This window comes from Peromyscus eremicus, chromosome 23 (assembly GCF_949786415.1).
Source record: "Peromyscus eremicus chromosome 23, PerEre_H2_v1, whole genome shotgun sequence".
Classification (NCBI taxonomy): domain Eukaryota; kingdom Metazoa; phylum Chordata; class Mammalia; order Rodentia; family Cricetidae; genus Peromyscus; species Peromyscus eremicus.
Genome location: NC_081438.1, coordinates 23,975,894 through 23,997,855, shown reverse-complemented (window position 1 = coordinate 23,997,855; position 21,962 = coordinate 23,975,894). Strand labels below are relative to the sequence as shown.

Sequence of the window (21,962 nt, the reverse complement as noted above, 5' to 3'; positions counted from 1 at the left end):
AGGAGATAGCTCGGTGGTGGATTGCTTTGTCTAGAATGCTGGAGGCCCTGGGTTCAATCTCTACCTCTAAAGCTGAAAAAAAAAAAAAAAAAAAAAAGGAGAAAAAAAATCTAGAATCTCCAGTAAGGAGTCTTTTCTCTATTAAATTGTGAAGGAAAACGTTATCTTCTGTGTACAAAGATATTTATATGTTATTTATTAGTATTATATATTTATATAAGCCAGGTGGTGCACGCCTTTAATCCCAGCACTCAGGAAGCAGAGACAGGCATATCTCTGTGAGTTTGAGGCCAGCCTGGTCTACAGAGTGGGTTCTAGGACAGCCAAGGCTACACAGGGCTACACAGAGAAACCCTGTCTTGAAAAACCAAAACCAAACAAACAAAAAAAACCCCAAAGAAAAAAAGATATTTGTATATTGAAGATGAAAAGGGTTTTAACTTTGGGGGTTGAAGACAGGAACAGAAAACTTGTAGGCCACTGTGACTTGTCATAAAGCATTAAGCATCTATGGAGCCTTCAGACCCGGCATGTACTCAGAGGCTGACGAATCAGGGTTGGAAGTTCGAGGCCAGCTTGGGCTACAGAGTGAGACCCATTTCAAAGCCAAAAGAACACAATGACATCCAGCAAGTCCTCTCCTGAAAGGACTGAGAATGTGTAAGAGACGAAAACCATTTACTGCAGTAAGGGATGGTTACTCAGGAACCAGTTTGGACTGGAAAATACAAGTTGCTGGAGAGGCATTGCTCGCCCTGAAGGAGCTTGAGTACATTTCCAGCAGTGGAAAAGGCTGGCTGAAGATCAAGGATGCCATCCAAAGCCAGTCTTTCCCTGTCAGGAAAGTGGGCAGAAGGGTGTGGACAACTTTAGTATTCTGAGTGATGTTCACATAGATGTTCTGATAGTATATTGTTACGAATGGTTTATCATTATTAGTACTATTATTATTTCATACAAGGTCTCAATATCCCTGGCTGGCTTCTGATTCTCTGGATAGCAGAGGATTGCGCTGAACCTCCCTCTTCCTGCCTCCGTCTACCGTCTACCGAGGGCTGGGATTACCATATGTCCCACCATGTCTGGTTTATGTAGTGCTGAGGGTAGGGGTTTGGGCACGCTCGGCAAGCACTCTACCAACTAAGCTACATCCTGGCCCTGAATCTTCAATTTTAGTACTATTTATTTTTAATCTTATGTGCCTAATTAAAAAAAAAAAAAACCACTTTGTAATGTTTCCTTTCTTTGTTTTTTTGAGAGAGGGTCTTACCAGGCAACCTTGGAAGCCCCGAATTCCCTACTTGGACCAGTCTGACCTCCAATTTGTGTCCATCATCCTGCCTCTACCGCCTGAGTGCTGGAATTTCAGGCGTGTATCACCACACTCTGCAGAACTTTTGTCCTAAGCATGTATAGGAAAAAAAAAATCATAGTATGTAAGTTTGGACTGATTTCAGGCATGGATCTCAGAACACAACCCCCGCTGCAAAGGAGCAGGACTCTTGTTTCGGGAGTTTGGAATTTGGTTAAATATTCCAAAGATCAGTGAAATCCCAGCGCAAAGAGAAAGTTGTTCTTTTGACAACTTAATGAATAGCTCTGGACAGAGCCGACAAAGTTGAGTCAGTCACAATCGGATTAGGCAAGTGAACGAAGGGTGTAAATATTGTTAGGGGGAAATCGTAAAAAACGTAGGCGGCTTCTGTAATCAGATTGCTTCCCAGGGATCCTTAAAGACTCCGTGGAGTGCAAAGAAATCCAACATGGAGATTCTAGACGAGGCTTTGTGGGTGCGGTTTCATGCAAGAAAGTCGACCAGGGAACGCCAATCCTTGAACCCGAATTCAAAGGCAGGGTTTTGGAACTACATCAAAAGACTGGCTTGCACGGAAAGTTTTCCAGCAAGCGACAAAGAGGCTGGGAGGCTGGAAAAAGCCTTGTGGCCGCCACCTACCGAGAAGCAGCGGGTGGGGGAGGGCGCCCGAATATTCGGCTGGCGTAGGGGGTGGGCAGAAAAAGTAGGAAAAAACAAATGAACAAACGCCACAAATTCACTCAATTTAGTGCTTTGCATTAACATCCAAGTTCTTCAGACACGGGCTTTTTAAACTTTTGGATTTAACTTAGATGAACAGTTAGTTGTTACTCTCGAAAGTCACTGATCTTATTAAACAGTTGAGAAGTAAAAATAAATTTAATGGACGGAGGAGGAGCTTTAAGTTAAATCTCTTTGCAGTTGTGGGAACAGTCGGAATTGTTCCAATTGTCTTTCTAACTGTAGAGGTGTGCAAAGACTCGAGAGAGGAAAAGTGGAAATCACGAGTTCCCCAACCCCTCCCATCCGTTGCCTGTCCCAAGTTAGGGCAAGTCCGCTCTGGTTGCTTCTAAAGCCAGCTTTGAAAACATTGAGTTCTTTGTGTCCCGGAGCTGGGGGACTTCCCTCTGCAAAACAGGCGACAGGCCAGCCCCGGGGCTCCCCTGGTCTTTGCAACGTCCTCCAACTTTGCAATTTGCAAGGGAATGTAGGTTGCGAAGAGTTATTTAAGTGGAAGTTGTGGCCTGGAGCAGAAGCAAGGTGAGGAGGGCACCACGATCTAGATCTCCCGTTTCTTTCCACCCCACTCCCCTCCCCCATCCGGACGGCCGCGCAGGCCCCAGGTGCAGCCATGTTCTTGCTCCCACCACCCGCGCTCCTCCATTGACAGTCCTAGCCGGAGAGGGCCGGGCGCCGCGGCGCTTCGGCTCGGCCTAGAGGGGGGCGATGGGGGAAGAGAATCTGGGTTCATCGCGCAAGGCTGTCTGGGAGTTATAGTCCGGGGTACCCACCCGTCGCGTAGGTGAGCGCCAGTCTGGGACTACAACTCCCGGTGGGCGGTGCTGCTCGCGCGCACGCGCAGCGGCACCTTCGAGGAACAAAAAAAAAAAAAAAAAGGCCAAAAAAAAAAAAAAAGGGGGAAAAAAAAAGGAGGAGGAGGAGGAGGGTGAGAGAGAAGCTCGGAGAGCAGAGAAAAGGGGGCACCGGCGGCCCCCCCCCCGCCCGCTTCCCTGCACGCGCTCGCCGCCCGCCTGCCGCGGTTACCCCCGGGCTTCGTCCCTGTTTTTTTTTCCCCCCCCCGCGTGCGGCGATCCGAGCGAGGAGTGAGGCCCCGCCGGGGGCGGCCATGCGGCGGTGACAGGAGCACGGCCGAGACGCACGGGGCCCCCCTCGCCCTCTCACCTCCACCCCGTTCGCCAGCTCGCCTCCGCCGAGGCCCCTCCGGCCTACACCCGCTTGCTGTCCGCATTCCCCCCTTCCCCGACCCTCCCCGGCTGCACTTCGGGTGAGTCCCTGTCGCCTTAGAAGGGTTCCCCCCACCACCACCACCTTTTCCCTCGTGTCCCCCCTCTCCTCCGCCTCGGGGTGCCCTGGCGAACAGGGGCGTCTTTATTCGACACTTTTCTGTCCCGTGTCCCCCCCACCCACCCCCCAACCCCCGCGGCGGGGGTTCGTGTGCACCGACCCGGGTGTGAGAGTTGGAGGGGGGGGGCTCGCTCTTGGCGCGTGGGGAGTGACGGCGGATGGGACAACTTCGGGGTGAGGAGGAGACGGACGCGCTGTGACCCTTTCCCTCCCCCCCCCTCCCCAAAGCCCACTCGACTTGGGGGCCTCGGCCGCGGACGCGACGCGGTTCTGGGGGAGGGGGAGGGGGCGGCCGAGGTTGCGGGGCGTAGGGGGGGGAGAGAGAGAGAGAGAGGAGACGACAGTTGCACGCGCGCACCCGCGGTGCGTGGGGGTGACGGGGTGGGGTGGGGGGGCTCGCGGCGTCTTGCGCGTGCGTCTCACAGTCTATACCTAAGCTCGTGTGCGTGCATGCGTGTGTTGCGTGTGTGCGTGGTGGTCGCGGAGTGCGGGGAGGTGGGGGGGGGGAGAGGGTTGTCGGGGAGGGGTGGTCTCGCGCTCGCAGCCCCTCCGCGCCCGCGCGCGTGAACGAACGGGCGAGCGGACCCCGCGGGGCCGCGCAGCCCTCTTCTCCTTGGCTCTGATTGGCCGAGTCGGTTTTCCGGGGGGGCGCGCGCCCAGATGGGGGCGCGGTGCCAAGGGGCCCCCTCCTGAGCCCCGTGGGGTCGCGCTGGGGTTCGGTGTGTATGTGTGTGTATATGTGTGTGTGTGTGTATACGCGTGTATGTGTGTATCTGGGGCTCGCGGCTCCGAGGGCAGCAGACCGCGCTCGCGATTGGCCGGCGGGCACGGCGGGGGCGGGGCACCGGTGCCCTGGTAACTGCAGCGGGGGCCCCGGCAGGGGGGCGGGGAGCTCCCAGGCTCTGGAGCCAGCGCCCGCCCTGGCCGGCCGGTGCTCCGCCCTGCTCCCAGGTGGAGCCCAGCCGTGGGCTTTGTCCCGAGCTGTTGGCTTGCGGATCCCGCGGGGCCAGGACTTTTTTTTGGGGGTGGGGTGGGGGGAGAGGAGGAGATGGAAATAAACACAATGACCGGAAGGAAGACTTTAGCCTTGAGGCCATGGAAATAATCAGTATGGCTTGGGCAAGCTCCCAGACGGCGGGATTAAGAGAAGGGACGGGGGAAAGAAAAGTTTACTTGCACCTCCGTTTTTTTTTTTTCTCATCAAGTTGTTGCCTTTGGGGGAGGGGGTGTGTGGGAAACCTCAGCATGTAGCTCTGGCTGGTCTGGAACTCAGTTTCGCCTGCTTCGACCTCCCGGGTGCCAGTGCAACCACGTCCTGCCCAAGTTTGCTTATTTTTTTTTTTTTTTTAACTTTTGAATAAGGTATTTTTGTAGCTCAGGCTAGCATGGAACTCGCATTGTAGCCGAGGCTCGCCTTGAGCTCTCGATCCTCCTGTCTTCACCTTGTAAGTTTTGGGATCACAGTTCTAGCACACAAGTTTTGCTGTTTAGTGTATCCCCCCCCCCCCCCCCCCCCCCCGCGGCTTTGTGCTCCTTGGCTGCTGAGAGTGCAGATCTGAAATGGTGCTGGGGGAGCGCCGACTGTGTTTGGGAACAGGAGGTGGGGCGAGATGCAGTGACCTCTCACACTGCCTGGTTGTCTCCGGGCGTTTCCAGGGCAAAGGGGAAACTAGTTTGCAAATAAGGGGGTGCAGGTACGGTACCCACAAGCCTTGGTTTCGGATGTGGAATGGCTGCTATTTCCTACAGCAGTTTTTTTTTTTTTTTTTTTGAGTCTCTTGCCTGGGGCTTCTTTGTTGCCTGACTCCCGGGATTTTGCCTCACACCCTGGAGGCACGGGAAACTTTCTCACTTATCTACAGTCATTTCTGTAAGGCCTTTTATGTTGTGGGGTCACGAGTTGTTTTCTCTTTCACCCTGTTAAGATATAGACCGCGTTCTCTGTTCTTCGGGTCATCCTTGGGCAGGGGCATGATGATACCCATGTTTACCATTTTGGGAGACGAAACCTAGTACGTGCCTTAGGCAAGCACTCTACTACCGAGCAAAGCTCCCAGCTCCTTGAGGATTCTAGGCTGGCACGTCTCTCCCCCCACCCCCCATCCTCGCCCCGTTTTACTTTTTGAAATAAGAGTTTCACTAAGTTGTCCAGGTTGGCTTTGAATTCCCTCTGTAGCCCAGACCTAAACTTGGTAATAATTCCCTGTCTCAGCTGCTTGAATAGCTGGGATGATGGACCTTGGGGAGGGGGTTAGGTTCTGCTTTTGTCCCTTTGCTCTTTTTATTTTATTTATTTATATATTTCTTTTACACCCTGGCCCCAGTTTCCCCTCCCACCTCTCATCCAACCTCTCCCCCCTTTGTCGTCCCCCCCCTCACTCCCCCCTTTCTGTTCAGGAAAGGGCAAGTTTCCCATTGATATCAACAAAACATGGCATATCAAAGTTGCAGTAAGACTAAGCACCTCCCCCCAGTATGAGTGTCCCTTTGCTCTTTAGGTGGCAAACTCTGGTCAGGTCCTTGTCCAGTCCCTATGTCCTCTGCCAGGTGCCAGGTTTATAGTGCCACACAGCTGTATTTGAGTATGTTTTCATTGGCAGGTGTGCCCCTTAAACACTTCATGAAATTCCATTTGGAGACGAGGCCAGCTATCGAGAAGTTAGGTACTTACTCTCTGTAAGCCGGGGCCACGTGACTTCATCTGGGAGGTTCTGGTTCTCTATCCCACCCACCTCTGCTTCTGTAGAGGACTGATGAGGTCATTCCAGAGGCTGGGGTTCTGCAGGTCTGGGTTGGGGCCTTGACCATGTCTCGAATTGTGTGTAGCCCAGGCTGGCATGTAAATTGCAGTCCTCCTGTCTCAGCATTCTGAGTGCTTAGATGATAGCCATATACCACTACCACTTGTTTGGAAACAGGATTCACATGAAAATAAATGGAACTGTTTATTCTAGATTGCTTACAAGACTGGTTGAGAATTATTATTTTTTATATTGTATTTGATGTGCATTGGTGTTTTGCCTGCATGTATGTCTGTGTGAGGGTGTCAGATCTTGGAGTTACAGTTGTTAGCTTCCATGTAGGTGCTGGGAATTGAACCCAGGTCCTCTGGAAGAGCAGTCAATGCTCTTAACCACTGAGTCATCTCTCCAACCCTGGCTGAGAATTTTTAAAAAAAGTGAATCGTAATTACAAAACTCAGCTCCAGTTTGAAAAGTGGCTGTGGGTTCAAGTGCTGAGTTAAATTTGAAGTCTAAATAGCCCTGACGGTTATTCCACTCTGAGTTATTATTTTAGTCATGACACAGTTTTCCTTCTTTCCCTCCCCCACCCCTTCCACTCAGTGCTGGGGACAAAGCCCAGGCAGTTATCAGGGACTTTTATCACCCTGTCTTCTCCCAGGTGTGCTGGGAGAAGCACCCCACACTCCCCACCGAGTGTAAGGATGGGTTGCAGGCCAGAGTGTGGCAGTTGCACTGTTGGGACATGCAGAGGTGTCTTTGGGATTTGTTCCTCCCCAGCCTTCCTCTCTGCCCTCTGCAGCTTCCCTCCTGTCCACGGAACTCACCGGGGCCAGTCTCCCGATGGTTCTTTGTTCCCGCAGCCCTTGCCGGTTCCTGCACCGCCCGTCTGCTTATTACCACTTTGGCCAGTGGGAAAGTGAGAATATTTGGTCCAGCTAGAGATCATTGGAGGGCTTGGAGGGTTTTCTTGGTTGTGACCTGATTAAAAACAATGTAGGCTGGGTGTGGCAGCTCACCCCTTAAGTCCCAGCACGTCTCTCAGGAGGCCAGCCTGGTCTACATATCAAGTTCCAGGAAAGCCAAGGAGATCTTGTCTCAAAACCAAACCAAACCAAATGAAAATAGAATGGCTGAGTAGGGCACTGCTGAGTAGGAAGGCTGGGAGTTTTATTGTACTCCATATAGGACTCTATATACTTCTACCTATTATAGATATGGCAAACACACATATATACATATACAAATAAACACCCACAAACAGACCAAAAGCATGTATAGTGCTGGAGGCCTGCTTTACTCCTAAGCTGCATCTGCTACTTGGTCTTTTAAAGCATCGGTTTATTCAGACTTTGTATCTTTGAGAACCAATACTTCCTTAGGTTTTTGGTGGTAGTAAGGATTGAATGAGGGCCTCAGCTTATTCCAAGAGCTCCTCTACTAGCCACACCCCAGCCCCCATCACTGGTGGATGTAGTAAAGCTACTGGAGCTCTTCACATCAGCCTTATTTACCCCCCCCCCCCCTTTTTTTGAGATAGCATCTCACTGTGTAGCCTTGGCTGGCCTGGAACTCAGAGATCCAGTGAAATAAATACCTGGTTTTATCGTAGAGTTGATTTTTGCATTGCCTAGGCTTTGGACATGCTGAGCAAGGACTCTTATTACTGAGCTGTATCCTGGCCCTGGTCTTAGATTTTCTGACACTTAAAATTACATTATCTCATTTACGTTTTTTGACTAAGGAGGATGGCAACATCACAGAAAGGACAGGGAAGCCATGCATATAAAACACATTAACTTCATGCATTTCTTTTTCCCCTCCTTGGGACAGGGTTTCTTTGTAGCCCTGGCTGTTCTGGAACTCTGGTAGCCCAGACTGGCCTCGAACTCAGAGATCTACCTGCCTCTGCCTTCCGAGTACTGGGACTAAAGGCGTGCACCACCATGCCCAGCTGTTTGTTTGAATGTTTTCTTTGGGAAGAATTTGCATAGATCTGGGCAAATCTCTTCCTAGCATAGAAGCACCATGTAGGAATGGTTGGCTCCTTTGTGAAGAAGAAGCCCCAGGCTGCGTTTTCCGAGTGTTGATCTGGGTCCTCACACATGCTGAGCCAGGGCAGAGGCTCCCTCTTTGAATGTCAGCCCTGACTCTGAGCCCCAGATTCGCCAGTGCTATCTTTCATTGTTTCCACATTTTCTCACTTGACAGGTTTATTTGTGGAGTATTCATACAAGTACATAAAATTAGCTTAGATTCCGCCGCACATTTAACAAATCATATTCATAGAAGAAGGTTGTTAAGGCGCTTGCCAGGCAAGCGTACGGACAGGGGCTTGCTCTTCAGCACCCACATAGGGTAGTCAGCTGCAGCAGTGACAGGCTGTGAGCCTACTCCTGGGGGGCGGGTGAGGACAGCAACATCCCCACTCCAGCTGAGCCGTGAATTCCAGGTTCAGTGAGAGACTCTCAGAAACAGGTGGAGCTCCAGAGGAAGATCTCTGCTTCTCCACGGTGACAGACATCCGTCACATACTCAGAAGGATGTAGTGGCACTAAGGCACAGCTCAACTTTAGCCTCCACCTTCACTGAATATATGATTTTGCAGAGCACATTTCCCAGCAAAGACATTTTTGTGGTGGCTAAGTATACATATAAACATCTAAAGTCGGTGTTTACAAAATACCAGTGTGGGGCTGGAGAGATGGCTCAGCAGTTAAGAGCACTTACTGTTCTTCCAGAGGACCTGCTTCTGTTCCTAGCACCCATGTTGGGCAGCTTACAGCCCGCTATTCCAGCTCTGGGGTGTTTGATACCCGCTTCTGGCCTCTTCAGGCACCTGAATCACATGCATACACACAGACATATTTACTCATAAATAAAAATAAATCAACCCCCTCCCCTAGACATCATTTCTCTGTGTAATAGCCTTGGCTGTCCTAGAACTCGCTCTGTGGATCAGGCTGGCCTCGAACTTAAAGAGATCTGCCTGCCTCTGCCTCCTAAGTGCTGGGATCAAAGGTGGGTGCCCCCACCACCCATCATAAAAATAAACCTTAAAAAACGAGAAATTCAGCTATGTGCTTTAAGAAACTATGTAAGATACATGTTAAGCATAAAAACTAAAATATATTAAAAAAGCAAAAGAAATGGAAATAAATATATCACCATGCACAAATATACCACTAGTCACGGAAAAGCTGAAATGACTGCTAACTCACAAAATAAGACTTTGGAAAAGGCTGTGTTGTTAGGCACAGAAGAGGCGTACCATGATCAAAGATTGAGTTCAGAAGGAGTATTACAACACTTTAAAATAGTAGACAAAGCCCCAAACTGCATGGGTGCTGCGACTCCAACTCTGGTCCTCCTGAAGAGCAGAAAGTGTACTTAACTGCCGACTCATCTCTCAGCCCCTACATTTTATTTTATTTTATGTTGTTGTGGTGCTGGGGATTGAGCCCAGGGCTGTGTACCAGGCACGGCTCTACCACGGAGCCACATCTCTAGATCTTAGGCAAAGCAAGTCCCTGGTTTCTGTATTTTTAAAAATAGGCATTTGGAATAAGGTTCATTCTGATGCTGTCCTAGTTATTATGCTTCATCAGAAAATAGGTTATTTTATTTAGTGCAGGGGTAATTAGAGGAGCTGGCTGAGAACTGAGCCACTTTGAATTTATGGGGTTTAGGTATGAAGTACTTAGCCACATTCTTAGAACAGCCATTCAGGGTAAGGGTGCATACTTAGGCTATTGCTGTTTCCTAGGCTACAAAAAGTCCAGCCGGATGCAGGTCTTTAAACGCAGGTGATTTTAATGTGTAGCGTAAGGTCAGAGAACACATTGTTTGTGTGCTGAGAGCAGGCTCCTCATCAGGATGCTGGACTGTGGGCTTGAGAAGATGGTAAAGTCCGAGCCCAGGGCCTGAGCTGGTTCCTGGAACCTGTGTTACAAAGATTTGCAGGTGGTGTGTGCTTAAAGTCCTAGTGCTGGAAAGTGGAGCAGGTGAATTCCTGGGGCTCCCTGGCTAGCCAGCCTGATCTGTAAGTTCTAGGCCAATGGAGATTCGGTCTCAAAAACAAATCGGGCTGGGCGGTGGTGGCACACGCCTTTAATCCCAGCACTCAGGAGGCAGAGCCAGGCGGATCTCTGTGAGTTCGAGGCCAGCCTGGGCTACCAAGTGAGTTCCAGGAAAGGTGCAAAGCTACACAGAGAAACTCTGTCTCGAAAAACCAAAAAAAAAAAAAAACAAAAAAACAAAAAAACAAAAAAACCCAAATCGGGCACCTTAAGAACAAATGAGAAATTGACCACTGGCTCCACACCTGTGCTTGGGAGTGCACACTGGGGTGAGGTGGGGAGGGTGTTGATTTTCTTTTTTCTCTCTTGATTTTTGAGACAAGGTCTCATGTAGCCCAGACTCCAGTCAAACTTGCTATAGCTGAGGATGGTCTTGAACCCCCTGATCCTCTGGCCTCACCTTCCAAGTGCTGGGTTTACAGATGTATGCCACCACACCTGGGAGTGGGCGGTGTCTTGACTGTTTCCCTGGCCCTTCAGATGAATAGGAGTTACCCTTTGGATCCTGTTAGAGCCTCATCAGTGGGCTGTGCGCTCATCTCACCCTGACCTTGAAAGCAGAGCTACTCAAATTTTCTACTCTTCACACCCCTGTTCCTGAAACTTTTTATGTGAACCATGTATAGATTTAAAATCGGCATACGAATCAAACCTTTACTGATAAAAAGTGATGACTATATTTTAAACAGTTTTTGGAGTTCATACAATTTTACTTTTTATTAAAGATGGGACCTGCTGGGCGGAGTGGTGCATACCTTTCATCTAATCCCAGTACTTCTGAAACTGAGTTTGAGGCCAGCTTGGTCTACATGGCGACTTCCAGGCCAGCCCTGACTATCCAGTGAGACTTCGTCTTAGTTCCCTTGCCACACTCATCCCATTCAAAGGGGGGTTGGGTGGGTTCTGGGTTTTAGCAGCCTAGCCCAGCCAGGGCTGCAGTCCCCGTAGTGCTGGCTTGGGCACCTTGTGTTTCCCGGCAGTTCTTGAGCGTTTTTATTTTGAAGATAGGTTCTCACTGTAGTCTGGGCTCAGATTCACCCGCTGCTTTAGCACCCCAGGTTACCACAGTGCCTTCCGACTTCTGGCTTCGGAGTTCTGTAGGTACACTCCCCCCCCCCCCCATTTTCCGAGACAGGATCTCATGCAGTCCAGTGGATGGAACTTCATACATAGTTGAGGAATTTCTGATCCTTTCTCTCTCAAGAACTGTATTCCAGGCATGTACTACCACACTCAGTTCATGGGACTTGGGATAAAGCCCAGGGCCTCCCTTAAAGCTTTCTTGACTGACCTACATCTCCAACCCTTGACTCTTTGAAAACCATGGGAGTCATTTTACAGGGTCTGTGTCAACTTGGCTTTGTCCCTTTCTTTCTTCCTCATGGTTTCCCGGGTGAAGCGTTGAGGGCTGGGCCTAGTGATGTGTTTTCTTGGAGTTCCGTTGGGAGTTGTCTCCGTGTCTGGATCCAGTGTTGTTTTTCTCCCTTGGGTAAGATGGAGGCTCCTCTGTTTCACTTGGTGAAGAGATGGCACTTGGGGCCAAGGACATGGTTGTCCAAGCCCGTAGTCTAACCCCCTCTGCTTTTCCTTCTAGGGTGTTGGGGATGGGCTTCGGCCCTGACCTAAGTGCTGTGTCGCTGAGCCACACCATATCCCTACCGCTGTTCTTAGGTTACAGTGGAAAGTGTGTTGACCAATTGTATCAAGTGAACGTCAGCCTTTTATAATAAACATCAAGATTCCAAGATAAACCAATAGCATCAATAAACTACCTTCAACGTATCTAAAAACAGAAATTTAAAAACACATTTTTAATAAAAATTACTAAGGAAACAGATTAAATGGAAGTGTGTTTCTAAACTGTTGAGTGTTTGTTGGTGTTTGGGGTTCTGAAGAGCAGGTGCTTTTGGGTCAGTGCCTGGTAACTGTAGACAGAACAAGGGGTGTCTAGCACACACCACACCCTTGATATTACAGGGAGGAAGGCTTGGCAGCCTGAGGTGTTGCTGGAATAGAATATTTCACTGTTGAGAGTCCAGCACACTGCTGTGTGGCTGAACTTGTTAGGACAGCAGCGGACTGTTAGTCTTTCTTTGTGTTGTAGGCATCATTTTAGAACAAAGTGAGTGACTTTTTTTTTTTTTTTTTTTTTTTGTTTTGTTTTTGTTTTTCGAGACAGGGTTTCTCTGTGTAGCTTTGGAGCCTGTCCTGGATCCCGCTCTGTAGACCAGGCTGGCCTCAAACTCAACAGAGATCCGCCTGGTTCTGCCTCCCAAGTGCTGGGATTAAAGGCATACGCCACCACCGCCTGTACTAACCATTTTGAAGTATCTTTTATAAATAAAAGTTTTGGAGCTGAAGAAATGGCTCAGTGGTTAAGAGCACTGGCTGCTCTTCCAGAGGACCTGGAGCCCCAGCACCCACATAGCGGCTCACAACTCTGTAACTCCAGCTCCAGGGGACCTGACACCAAGAAAAGACAAAACATTTCTTGAAGTTAAAGATCTCATTTTAGTTTTTCCTTATAATTAAGTGGTAGTTAAGTTACTCAGGATTTGTCTTGTCTCTTTTAATTTTGTTGTGAGTTTAGCAACTTAAATGAGTTGATAAAATTGGGAGTTTAGTGTGTGTGTGTGTGTGTGTGTGTGTGTGTGTGTGTGTGTGTGTTTGTTTATGAGACAGGGTCTCTCTATATAGCCCTGGCTATCCTGGAAATCGATATGTAGATCAGGCTGGCCTCAATCAGAGACCTGCCAGCCTGGTCCTCCTGAGTTCTGGGATTAGAGGTGTGTGCTAGCAGCTTGGGTCTAAGTGCTCTTACTTTGTTGTTGTTGTTGTTTTTCGAGACAGGGTTTCGCTGTGTAGTTTTGGTGCCTGTCCTGGATCTTGCTCTATAGAGCAGGCTGGCCCCGCCTCCCGAGCATTGGGATTAAAGGCATGCACCACCATCCACCCCACCCCCCACCTCCGGACTAGTGCTCTTACTCTTAACCCTTGAGCCAACCCTCCACTCCCCATCTCTTTTTGTCAGAATGGTGATAATGTGCAAATCTTTACAAGCTCTCTTCCTTTGGCTCATGAGAAAAGCAAAAATATAGTCAGGACAGATTGACATGGAATTCATTACTGGCTTGTTTTGAGGTGCAGCAGATCAGAACTCTGAGGACACAGATGAACGTGATCCCTGATACTCATCTCCACCAGGAAACAGAAGAAGCTCTGAGAGAATGGACGGTGTCTGTTTTCAGAGCTGAGAGGAGGCACCTCATCTATTAGACAGCACAGCACAGAGAAATCATAGCGGGGGAGTACAGAGGGGATAAGAGAACTGCTACTGCAGAACCCCAGGCAGGAGACTCAAGGTCCAGAAGAGGTGGTAGCTGGGGCACTGCCGCCCGTGACCCTCACCACTCCTGTTCCGGCCTTGTGTGATTTGGGTTCGCTGGGTGGGAAAAGCCAGGGACAAGCAGTGGGTAGTTCCCAGGATGCTTGGCCTGGAGTAGCAGGATGTGAGCTCCAATAGGCTAGATGGGGCTCCTTCCTGTGTCCAGTGCTTGCTTAGCTGCCCTGGCCTCGGATCCTGGTCCCTTCGGTTCACATAATTTGCGTGGGCTTTAACAATGGCCGAGTACTACAAGTCCTCGTAACTACAAGTACAAGTAACAACGGGTGTACTGACTTCCTGGGTGTGTTTGAGGAGCTTCCGGGGCCTCCATTGAGTGAGAAGGTGCAAGTCCTGACTAAGTAGGAGCAGGTCTTGCATCTGACAGTTCAATTGGTGGAGGAGAGGGAAATGAACACCATATTTGTGGCTCTGTAGACCGCTAATGTCATGGCCACAGTGTGAGGCAGGTGCCTGGTGCAGATGGAGAAGGCACTGAGCCTGTGGGCGGAGGACACACCCTGCACCCGGGTACACAGCTGTGACGGCAGGCCAGGTGTCTGTCACCCCAGTAAGGGGTGGCTGCACAGATTCTGCGGCAAGTTGGCACTACAGAACCCAAAAGCCACTGCAGAGGTGGCAGCAGCCCAGACGTTGGCTCTGTTTCCTGCACAGTGGCGGAAGTTGGCCAGAGAGCAAGGATGCCACCCATCCCAGGCCAGTCTTCATTTCCATGACAGGCGGCCTAAGGGTGAGTACATAGGGATGACCCCACTTGGCTGTCCTTCCTCCCAGTGCATTTCGATAATTGCTGTTAGTCTCAGTGGGCCTAGGTCACAGTGAAACTTTGTCCCAGGTGTGACTGAGCAGGAACAAACCAGGATCTGCAGGGTTTTGCCCTGTCCCAGATGGTGGTGGTGGTGATGATGATGATGATGAGGAGGAGGAGGAGGAGGAGGAGGAGGTCCTCCTGGTGCCTGGCCTGCTTTTCCATCTCTTTCCCATGATACTGCTGCTGCCTTTGCTTTGTGAGAACTGTTCAATTTGCAGTGGACTGGTGCTGATCACAGCTGGTCCTGGGTTATCCTATTGTGGCTAGCCACTGAAATTGGTCCAGCCTAGGCTCCTGACTAACAAATTGTTTTTGCCTTGGGGTCATGGTAGAAGCATTGGCAAGCTTATGACCTGAGGCTCTTGCTTGTGCTTTGGGTGGGAATGGAGAAGACAGACAATATATTTTGTTTTCTTGAGCCTAGCTGTACATGGAATCCATGCAACCTTGAGAAATTAACTAAATTAATAAAACTGCTTTTATACTTGAGTTGGCCTGAGTTGGGAGTTTGTAACCTCACAATCTAAGATCTGCCTAATAATTCATACTGTTAATTAGACAATTAATATATTTACAGCAGGGCTAGAGAGTTGGCTCAGTGGTTAAGAACACTTGTTTTTCTAAAAGACCTGGGTTTGATCCCATTACCCACATTTTGGCTAACAACTAACTCCAGTCCTAGGGGATCTGATACCCTTTTCTGACCTCTGTGGGCACATAATACACAAACATACATACAGGCAAAACATTCATACACATAAAATAATAACTCTAGCTGGGCATAGTGGCACATGCCTTTAATCCCAGCAGGGAGGCAGAGACAGGTGGATCTCTGAGTTAGTCTGGTCTATGGAGTAAGTTCTAGGGCAGGCAGGGTACACAGAAAAATCCTGTCTTGAAAAAGAGAAGGGGGAGGGGATATGTAAAACAAAGGATATTTAAGGCACTAGTCATTCTTACTGAAACAACTGAGAATGCTCTGAAATTATAAAATCTTTAAAAAAAACAAACCCAAGAGGGCTGGAGAGATGTCTCTTTGTCTGTTCTTGCAGAGAAACAAGGTTCAGTTCCTATTATCCACATGGTGGTTCAATCATCCGTAACTCCAGTTCTAGGGGATCTGATGTCCTCTTCTGACCTCTGTGGGCACCAGGCAGGTATGTGGTGCACATAAATACATACAGGCAAAACACTCATACACATAATAAAAATCTAAAAAAATTAAAAAAAAAAAAAGCCTAAGAAATGTTCCCACAGAGAGGCATTTGGAGAGAAGAGGAAGGAGGGGCGCAGCTTGGCAGAGTGCACTTACAACCATTCTCCACACAAGACACACATTCAAGGGAACTAGATTTCCAGTCATAGAAATGGGAGCCACCGTGCTCCGTTTGGAAAGAAAGCACGTTGGGGTAAGAAGTTCAGAAATCAGCACAGGCATCGAACTCGTTGGTCAGACAGGAGGACCCTTCAGGTGAGATACAGATGGGCAAGGGTGGTGAGGACCCTTGTTTGTGGGTGGTCCAGAGACAGCTGTGGTGATTCCGGGAGGAAGCGGCTTCATCCTCCGATTATAAACAGCTTTACAAAATTAAGGTATCAGCACATAAAGATAAAATTAAACAAATATGTAAGTATAGGAAATAAGAGCAAGAACCACTAGAAATAAACAGCTCTACCAAGACTGGAGGTCTTTTAGTTACCAGAGACTTGTGAAAATTCTTTGAGGTCTGAACAAATATAAGACATTTTTAGGGGTAGGAGACCATAAATGTGACAAAGAAATAAGTGAAATGGAGGGTAAGTTAGAAGAAGTGTAGTTCAGCACCGAGGAAAGAATGAGCAATGGTAAGATGGTGAGAGACCTGGGATGAAGGTATTCACTATGTACAGTGAAGCTGAGCTGCCCTGGCTGGCCTCTGCCTCCCGAGTGTGTGGTTAAAGGTGTGAGCCACGGGCCCGGCTCAGGCTGAGGCTTCATGGGAGATGGAGAATGGCAGTCTGAAGAGGTGGGAGCTGAGTTTCCCCCAGCCAGACACTATAGCCCATCGTTAGCCCTGTGAGTAACAAACATGGAGTGAGAAGAAATCTGCCCTAGACACATGGGGACGCCATAGAGAGCGAAGACAAACGTCTTACAGATAGGCGGAGGTTACGTGCACGGGGATTATCTTTGGAGGACGCTGTCGGTGACTTTTCAGAGACCACAGTGGAGGACAAAATACGATGACTCCGAAAGGGACGAAAGGGCTTGAGTGTGCAGAATGGAAACAGCCATTAGGTGGAGTTTCCATTGCAGTGAAATGCCCCACCAGAGGAAAGAACTTTTAGCAGACAAAACCGGAGTTTGTCACTGGAAGGCGGTTCTGAAGGATTGATGTCAGGCAGAGGGACTATCTGAGACGCAGGAATAAGCAAAGAACATCACAAGTAAGTGATTGTTTTAAATAGGTATAAATTGTTTCAAGCAAAAGTAATGCTGCAGTAAAACAACTCAGAATGTATGGGCTGGAGAGATGGCTCAGTGGTTAAGAGTACTGGTTCCTGTTCTAGAGGACCCAAGTTAGATTTCCAGCACCCACATGAGAGCTCACAACCGACTATAACTACAGTTCCAGGGGATCTGACCCTGTCTTCTGGTTACCACAGGTACCAGGCACATACATGCATACATACAGGTAAAACACTCACAAATAAATAAAAGGATAAAATAAAAAACACTCAGAATTAGACCAGCAAGATGGCTCAGCAGGTAAAGGCACTTACCACCAAGCTTGGTAATTTGAGTTGGATCCCTGGGATCCATGTAGTGGAAGGAGAGACCAGATTCTGACTGTCTGTCCTCTGACTCAAGATATATCCATGGTGGCACATCCTTACCCCTACCTACACTAAACAAATGAACTTAAAAACAAAACCCAGAACCAAATACCGAAGGTGTTAACATCACCATAACAATTTCTAGAATAAAAGAAGAACAAGGGTTGGAATGATTGGTAATTTATACAAATAGTATAGCCAGCACCAGGCATTGGACATCATTGACTTCATGATGGGCACAGGGTATAAAGTGAAGATGCTTTAGAAAGGAACTTAGCTCTCCTAAATGTTGGTAAGTCTGATGGAGTTAGTATGTTTAAACATTTCTGCTATCTGTAGCATGAATCTTAAAAGTTCTTATTAATAAAATCAAACCCAGGCAGGTATTGGGGTGAACGCTGGAAAATCAGGGAACCAGAACAAGCCACAGCTAACCTCACCTGGCCAACTTCTCAGCTGATCTTGTTTCCTCAGACTGGAAGCTTCTGTGTCCTCATCCCAATGGCTCTCAGCTGAACTGCTGCTTGAAAGCCTGAAGCTTAACCAGCTAAAAGCTTAACCAGCCAAATCTTCTGGTTTCTGGTCCTCACGCCTTATATACCTTTCTGCTTTCTACCATCACTCCCTGGGATTAAAAGCTCGCTTTCTGGGATTAAAGGCGTGTGTCACCATGCCTGGCCGTTTTCAATGTGGTCTTGAACTCACAGAGATCCAGAGGGATTTCTACCTCTGGAATGCTAGGATTAAAGGTGTGAGTGCCACCATTTTCTAGCCTTTGTATCTAGTGGCTGTTCTGTCTCTGACCCCTGATAAGTTTATTAGGGTGCACAATATTTTGGGGAACACAATACCATCGATACCACCACAGGTATCGATGATCATATATCAGCTATAAAGACGTTTGTTTGTTTCAGTACTGAGAATTTTTAAAATGTTGAAATAGGGGCCGGAGATGTTGCTCAGTGGTTAAGAGGGCTGGTTGCTCTTGTAGAGAACCTTATTGGGTGGCTCATGCCTGCCAGTAACTCCATCTTCAGGGGCGACTCTTCAGGCACCCCAACAGGTACAGATACATACACAATGTGTGCACGCACATACACACTCACTCTCTCTAAATAGATAGAATCTTTAAAATACATTGAGATCAAAAGGTCATGGTACTTTTACTGAGCTGCTGAGAACTCCACGGCATTATCTGTTAGACTGCTGTGTGTGCAGGTAGGTAGGTGCTTACAGCTCTTTGAGAATGTGGAGACCCACTAACCCATGGACAAGGGCAGCACCCTGCGGTAGGTCCCAGTTCCATCCCCAGCTCTTCAGGCTCTTGTCTGCTGACACATGACTTGGAGCTGTGTTTGTGGTCTCAGACAACCTGTCCGTTTCCTTCTTTTTCTGTAGGTGTTCGGTGCCACTAACCTGTGGAGAACATTGTCTCTGAGATGAGAGACTTGCTTACTGCCTGAGGGTCCTTGCTGTTCAACCCTTGCCTAACTCATTCTGTTACCCCCAGGGTGCCTCTGGGGCTGAGAATGGAGATGAGTGTGTTCCATATAGCTTGGTCTCTTAGTCCTCCGAGGGGACTTTGTGTGATGATGAAAACACTCTGTGTCTAGGTGCAGGTGGTTCTTCTGCCCTTGAGGAGGTGGCTAGTGGTCCTGAGGAAGGAACTGAACCTTTAATTTGCTTCCATCTTATCCTCAATATGACTAACTGCGTGTGGCTGCTGGCTCCCACGCTGGAGGAGGACACTCCATGGGCTGTTTCTCTACTGCAGACTTTTCTGCTGTGGATGGTGGATGTCTTCTCCCCACACCCACCTCCTCAGGAGTGTGGGAGATGCACACACCCTGGGGAGCCAGACCCTCGTGTGACCTCCAGGAAGGGTCTGCTGTGCCTGTGCGTTCTCACATCAGTTCCCCTTTTCCCTTTTCTAATGGTACTGGGGCTAATGAAAGCTCAGAGTTGGTGACCAGCACCTTTGTTGATAGAAGACCCAGCCGGGCACAGTCCTGGGCTCTGCAGTTTCTGGGAAATGTGAGAAGGGACAGGCACCACGTGAGGGGCTCTGTCCGTGGCCCTTACAGGAAGACTGCTCAGGAAATTGCCTCTTGGCAATAGAGATGGGGCCAGTGAGGTACTAGAGCCCCTGACAAAAGTCTTCCCTGCCCTCAAGCCCAGCTGGACTCCTGCCTCCACAGTCAACAGCACTCTCCCTTCAAGGAGTCCGTCACCCCCCTCCTGAGTAGCTCCAATAAAGGAGGAGTTAGCAGCAGGTGGTGGGTGGCACCTGTGGGCTGTTGATGGGGGTGGCATTTGTCTGGATTAGACAAAAAATAAATGCGAGATCTTTATTTGAGAATTTCATACTTGCTTGCCCTCACATAGAATATATTTTGATCATGTCTCCCTTCTCTTGTTGAGACAGGGTCTCACTCTGTAGCCCTGGCTGGCCTGGATCTCACTCACAGGGATCTATTTGCCTGCCTTTGCCTCCCCAGTGCCGGGATTAAAGGCTCTCCGGTGTCTTAAAGCACATCAAGGTGACTTTAGGGCAGGTTTATGGCAAGCAAGTCTGGAGGCCTGCAGTAGATAAAACATCATCCTAGTTTTTTGTTCTGATTCCAGTTAGGGCCACATGGCTTGGACAGAGCCCTGCATGTGTAAAATGAGAACATCTTCTGTATTTATTTAATTATTCATGTATTTATTCCTTGCTGGGAAGTTTAAAAAGTGAGCTTTAGAAGAAATATGAGCTTTCAGAAATAATGACAGGATATTTTAAGTGAATATCTGTGATTATGGGAAAACGATTATTTAATTATGACACCTCTCTCTATATTCCATATTTATACAGGTTTATCGAAGATAAAAGAATGCAACACAGGCATTCCTGTGTGTTGTTTGCTGGCTTGTGGCTCCATCTCCTGACTCTGTCTCCAGTCGTCATGGGGGCCTTGGTTTTTGAGACAGTATAATAGTTTAGCAGAGGAAGGTGACCTTGGTGGGTTGGAGCCAAGGGGCACCACAGAGTCACCCCATGCAACAGAGCTCACGTGGGAGGTTTATTGGGGGGAGGTGCAGAGGTGGCCACTGAGGGAGAGCCAAAGGGGAGAGAGAGAGAGAGAGAGAGAGAGAGAGAGAGAGAGAGAGAGAGAGGTGGGAGTCTTGTTAGAGTCCAGCTCTAACCTGTTGAAGGATTCTTGAGGGGAGGAGAGAGAAATGAGGAAGGATTTGATAGAAATCTAGGCGGAGACAACAAGAAAAAGACACAGGATAGCTTCAGGAGGGCCCTGGGTCAATACCGAGTTGTCTTGAGGTTTATTCCAAAGGGGTTTTTATACAATGCCAAGGGGCAAGGCAAAAGACCTCCCCCTTTCAAGATCAAAGCACAATGTACAGCCAAGTGTAGACCCTTCAAAATACCTGGTAACCATGCCCATAGTCAAATCATCCCCTTATGCAGCCCTGATGGGTAAAGCAAGCTCAGACCTTCTGACCTTCTTACTAGGAAGCCTCAGGGGGCCTCCACAGAGGGAAGGGTTTGCCTTTTATAAGGGGATATAGCATATGTGCATAGGGGGAGTACTCTTCTTGGTGGCTGCAGTAGCTACAGTGTCAAATCTTGACTGCTGCTGATTAGGTCCCTGAGAGCAGGCCAGTGTAAATGCCTGAATGCTAATATTCCTCCCTCTTGTTTATTATAAAAAGGTAAGGAAGTTGGAAGGGATAGCTGGTGAAGTGGGAATGGGGGCATCATACTCTCTAGACTGCTTCCTGCTTTCTGGGGGTGTCAGCATCTTTGGGGGAACCCGAGAAAGCTGGGATGCTGGCCAAGTCCTGGGATGGCCGTGTGTTTCACTTCTGTCTGGTGCTAGGAAAGTGCAGGTCTAGTCGAAGCAGTCTGTAAGGTTGGACCACTTGGGGCTAGCCACTTCGAAGTAGTCCGGGATGCAGGTGTTGAGAGGACCTGGCAGGATGCTGGCAGAGCAGAAGATAAAGTTAAGTTTAGTAGGGGAATTTTTTCTTAAGTCCTGGTTATTAAGGGAGGGGAGTCCCGAGACCAGGGAAGGTGGGGGAGATCCCACCCTCAGAAATAGGAAGTAGGTCGGGAAACTTAGACTGTTGATTGATAATACTTATCTGGAGTGCATCTGACAGTGTATCTGACCTGTTTGAGATAGAGCCAAGTTGACTCCCTGGAGCTCAAAAGAATTTTTTGAGTTTACAAAAAGATGGTTTAGACACATCAGCATTCCCACTGTTTGTAACCTGTACTGAAATCCACATTGTAGAGAAGGCAGTCTACTCACGCCTTTGAGTCATAGGGGACCCAAAAATGATTCTGGTTCAAAGCATTAATGCTCTTTTCTCTATCCAGAAGACTGAGAGTATATAGATTAGACAGATGTTTTTAGCACAATGAGAAGCACTTTTAAGTCTATAGAAGACAACCAAAGGGAATTTAAAATCCTGAGCTTTTGGCTATGATAATAGTGGTACTCTGCTGGAGCTAGATTAGTAGCTTATCAGAGTTCCATCAGTTAATGTTAAGACTATGAACTTTTGGAGTGTTAATATACAGTAGAATAGCAAAGGAAAGAAATCTGAAACATTTCATCTTTTATATACCTTAAATCACTTTCTTTTTATCACCACTTAAGCTTTTTCATCCTCAGAGCTTAATAACTTGCATTTACACACCTTAAGTCAC

The 21,962-nt window shown here is 48.4% G+C and overlaps 1 protein-coding gene across 8 annotated transcripts in view; it reads left to right on the top strand.

Annotated features, from left to right (window-relative positions):
- The first annotated feature begins 2,445 nt into the window (after positions 1-2,445).
- Positions 2,446-21,962, top strand: part of Gtf2i (general transcription factor IIi) — a 95,410-nt gene continuing 75,893 nt past the window's right edge. For 3 of the 8 annotated variants that reach the window (XM_059249645.1, XM_059249644.1, XM_059249640.1), the window contains exon 1: positions 3,524-3,574. In XM_059249645.1, coding sequence (XP_059105628.1) covers positions 3,559-3,574 — 16 coding nt within the window. In that variant the 5' untranslated portion in view covers positions 3,524-3,558. Of the gene's footprint in view, positions 2,576-3,099; positions 3,321-3,523; positions 3,575-21,962 lie in introns of those variants that run through there. The other 5 variants (XM_059249648.1, XM_059249647.1, XM_059249646.1 and 2 more) reach the window with 3 other exon arrangements.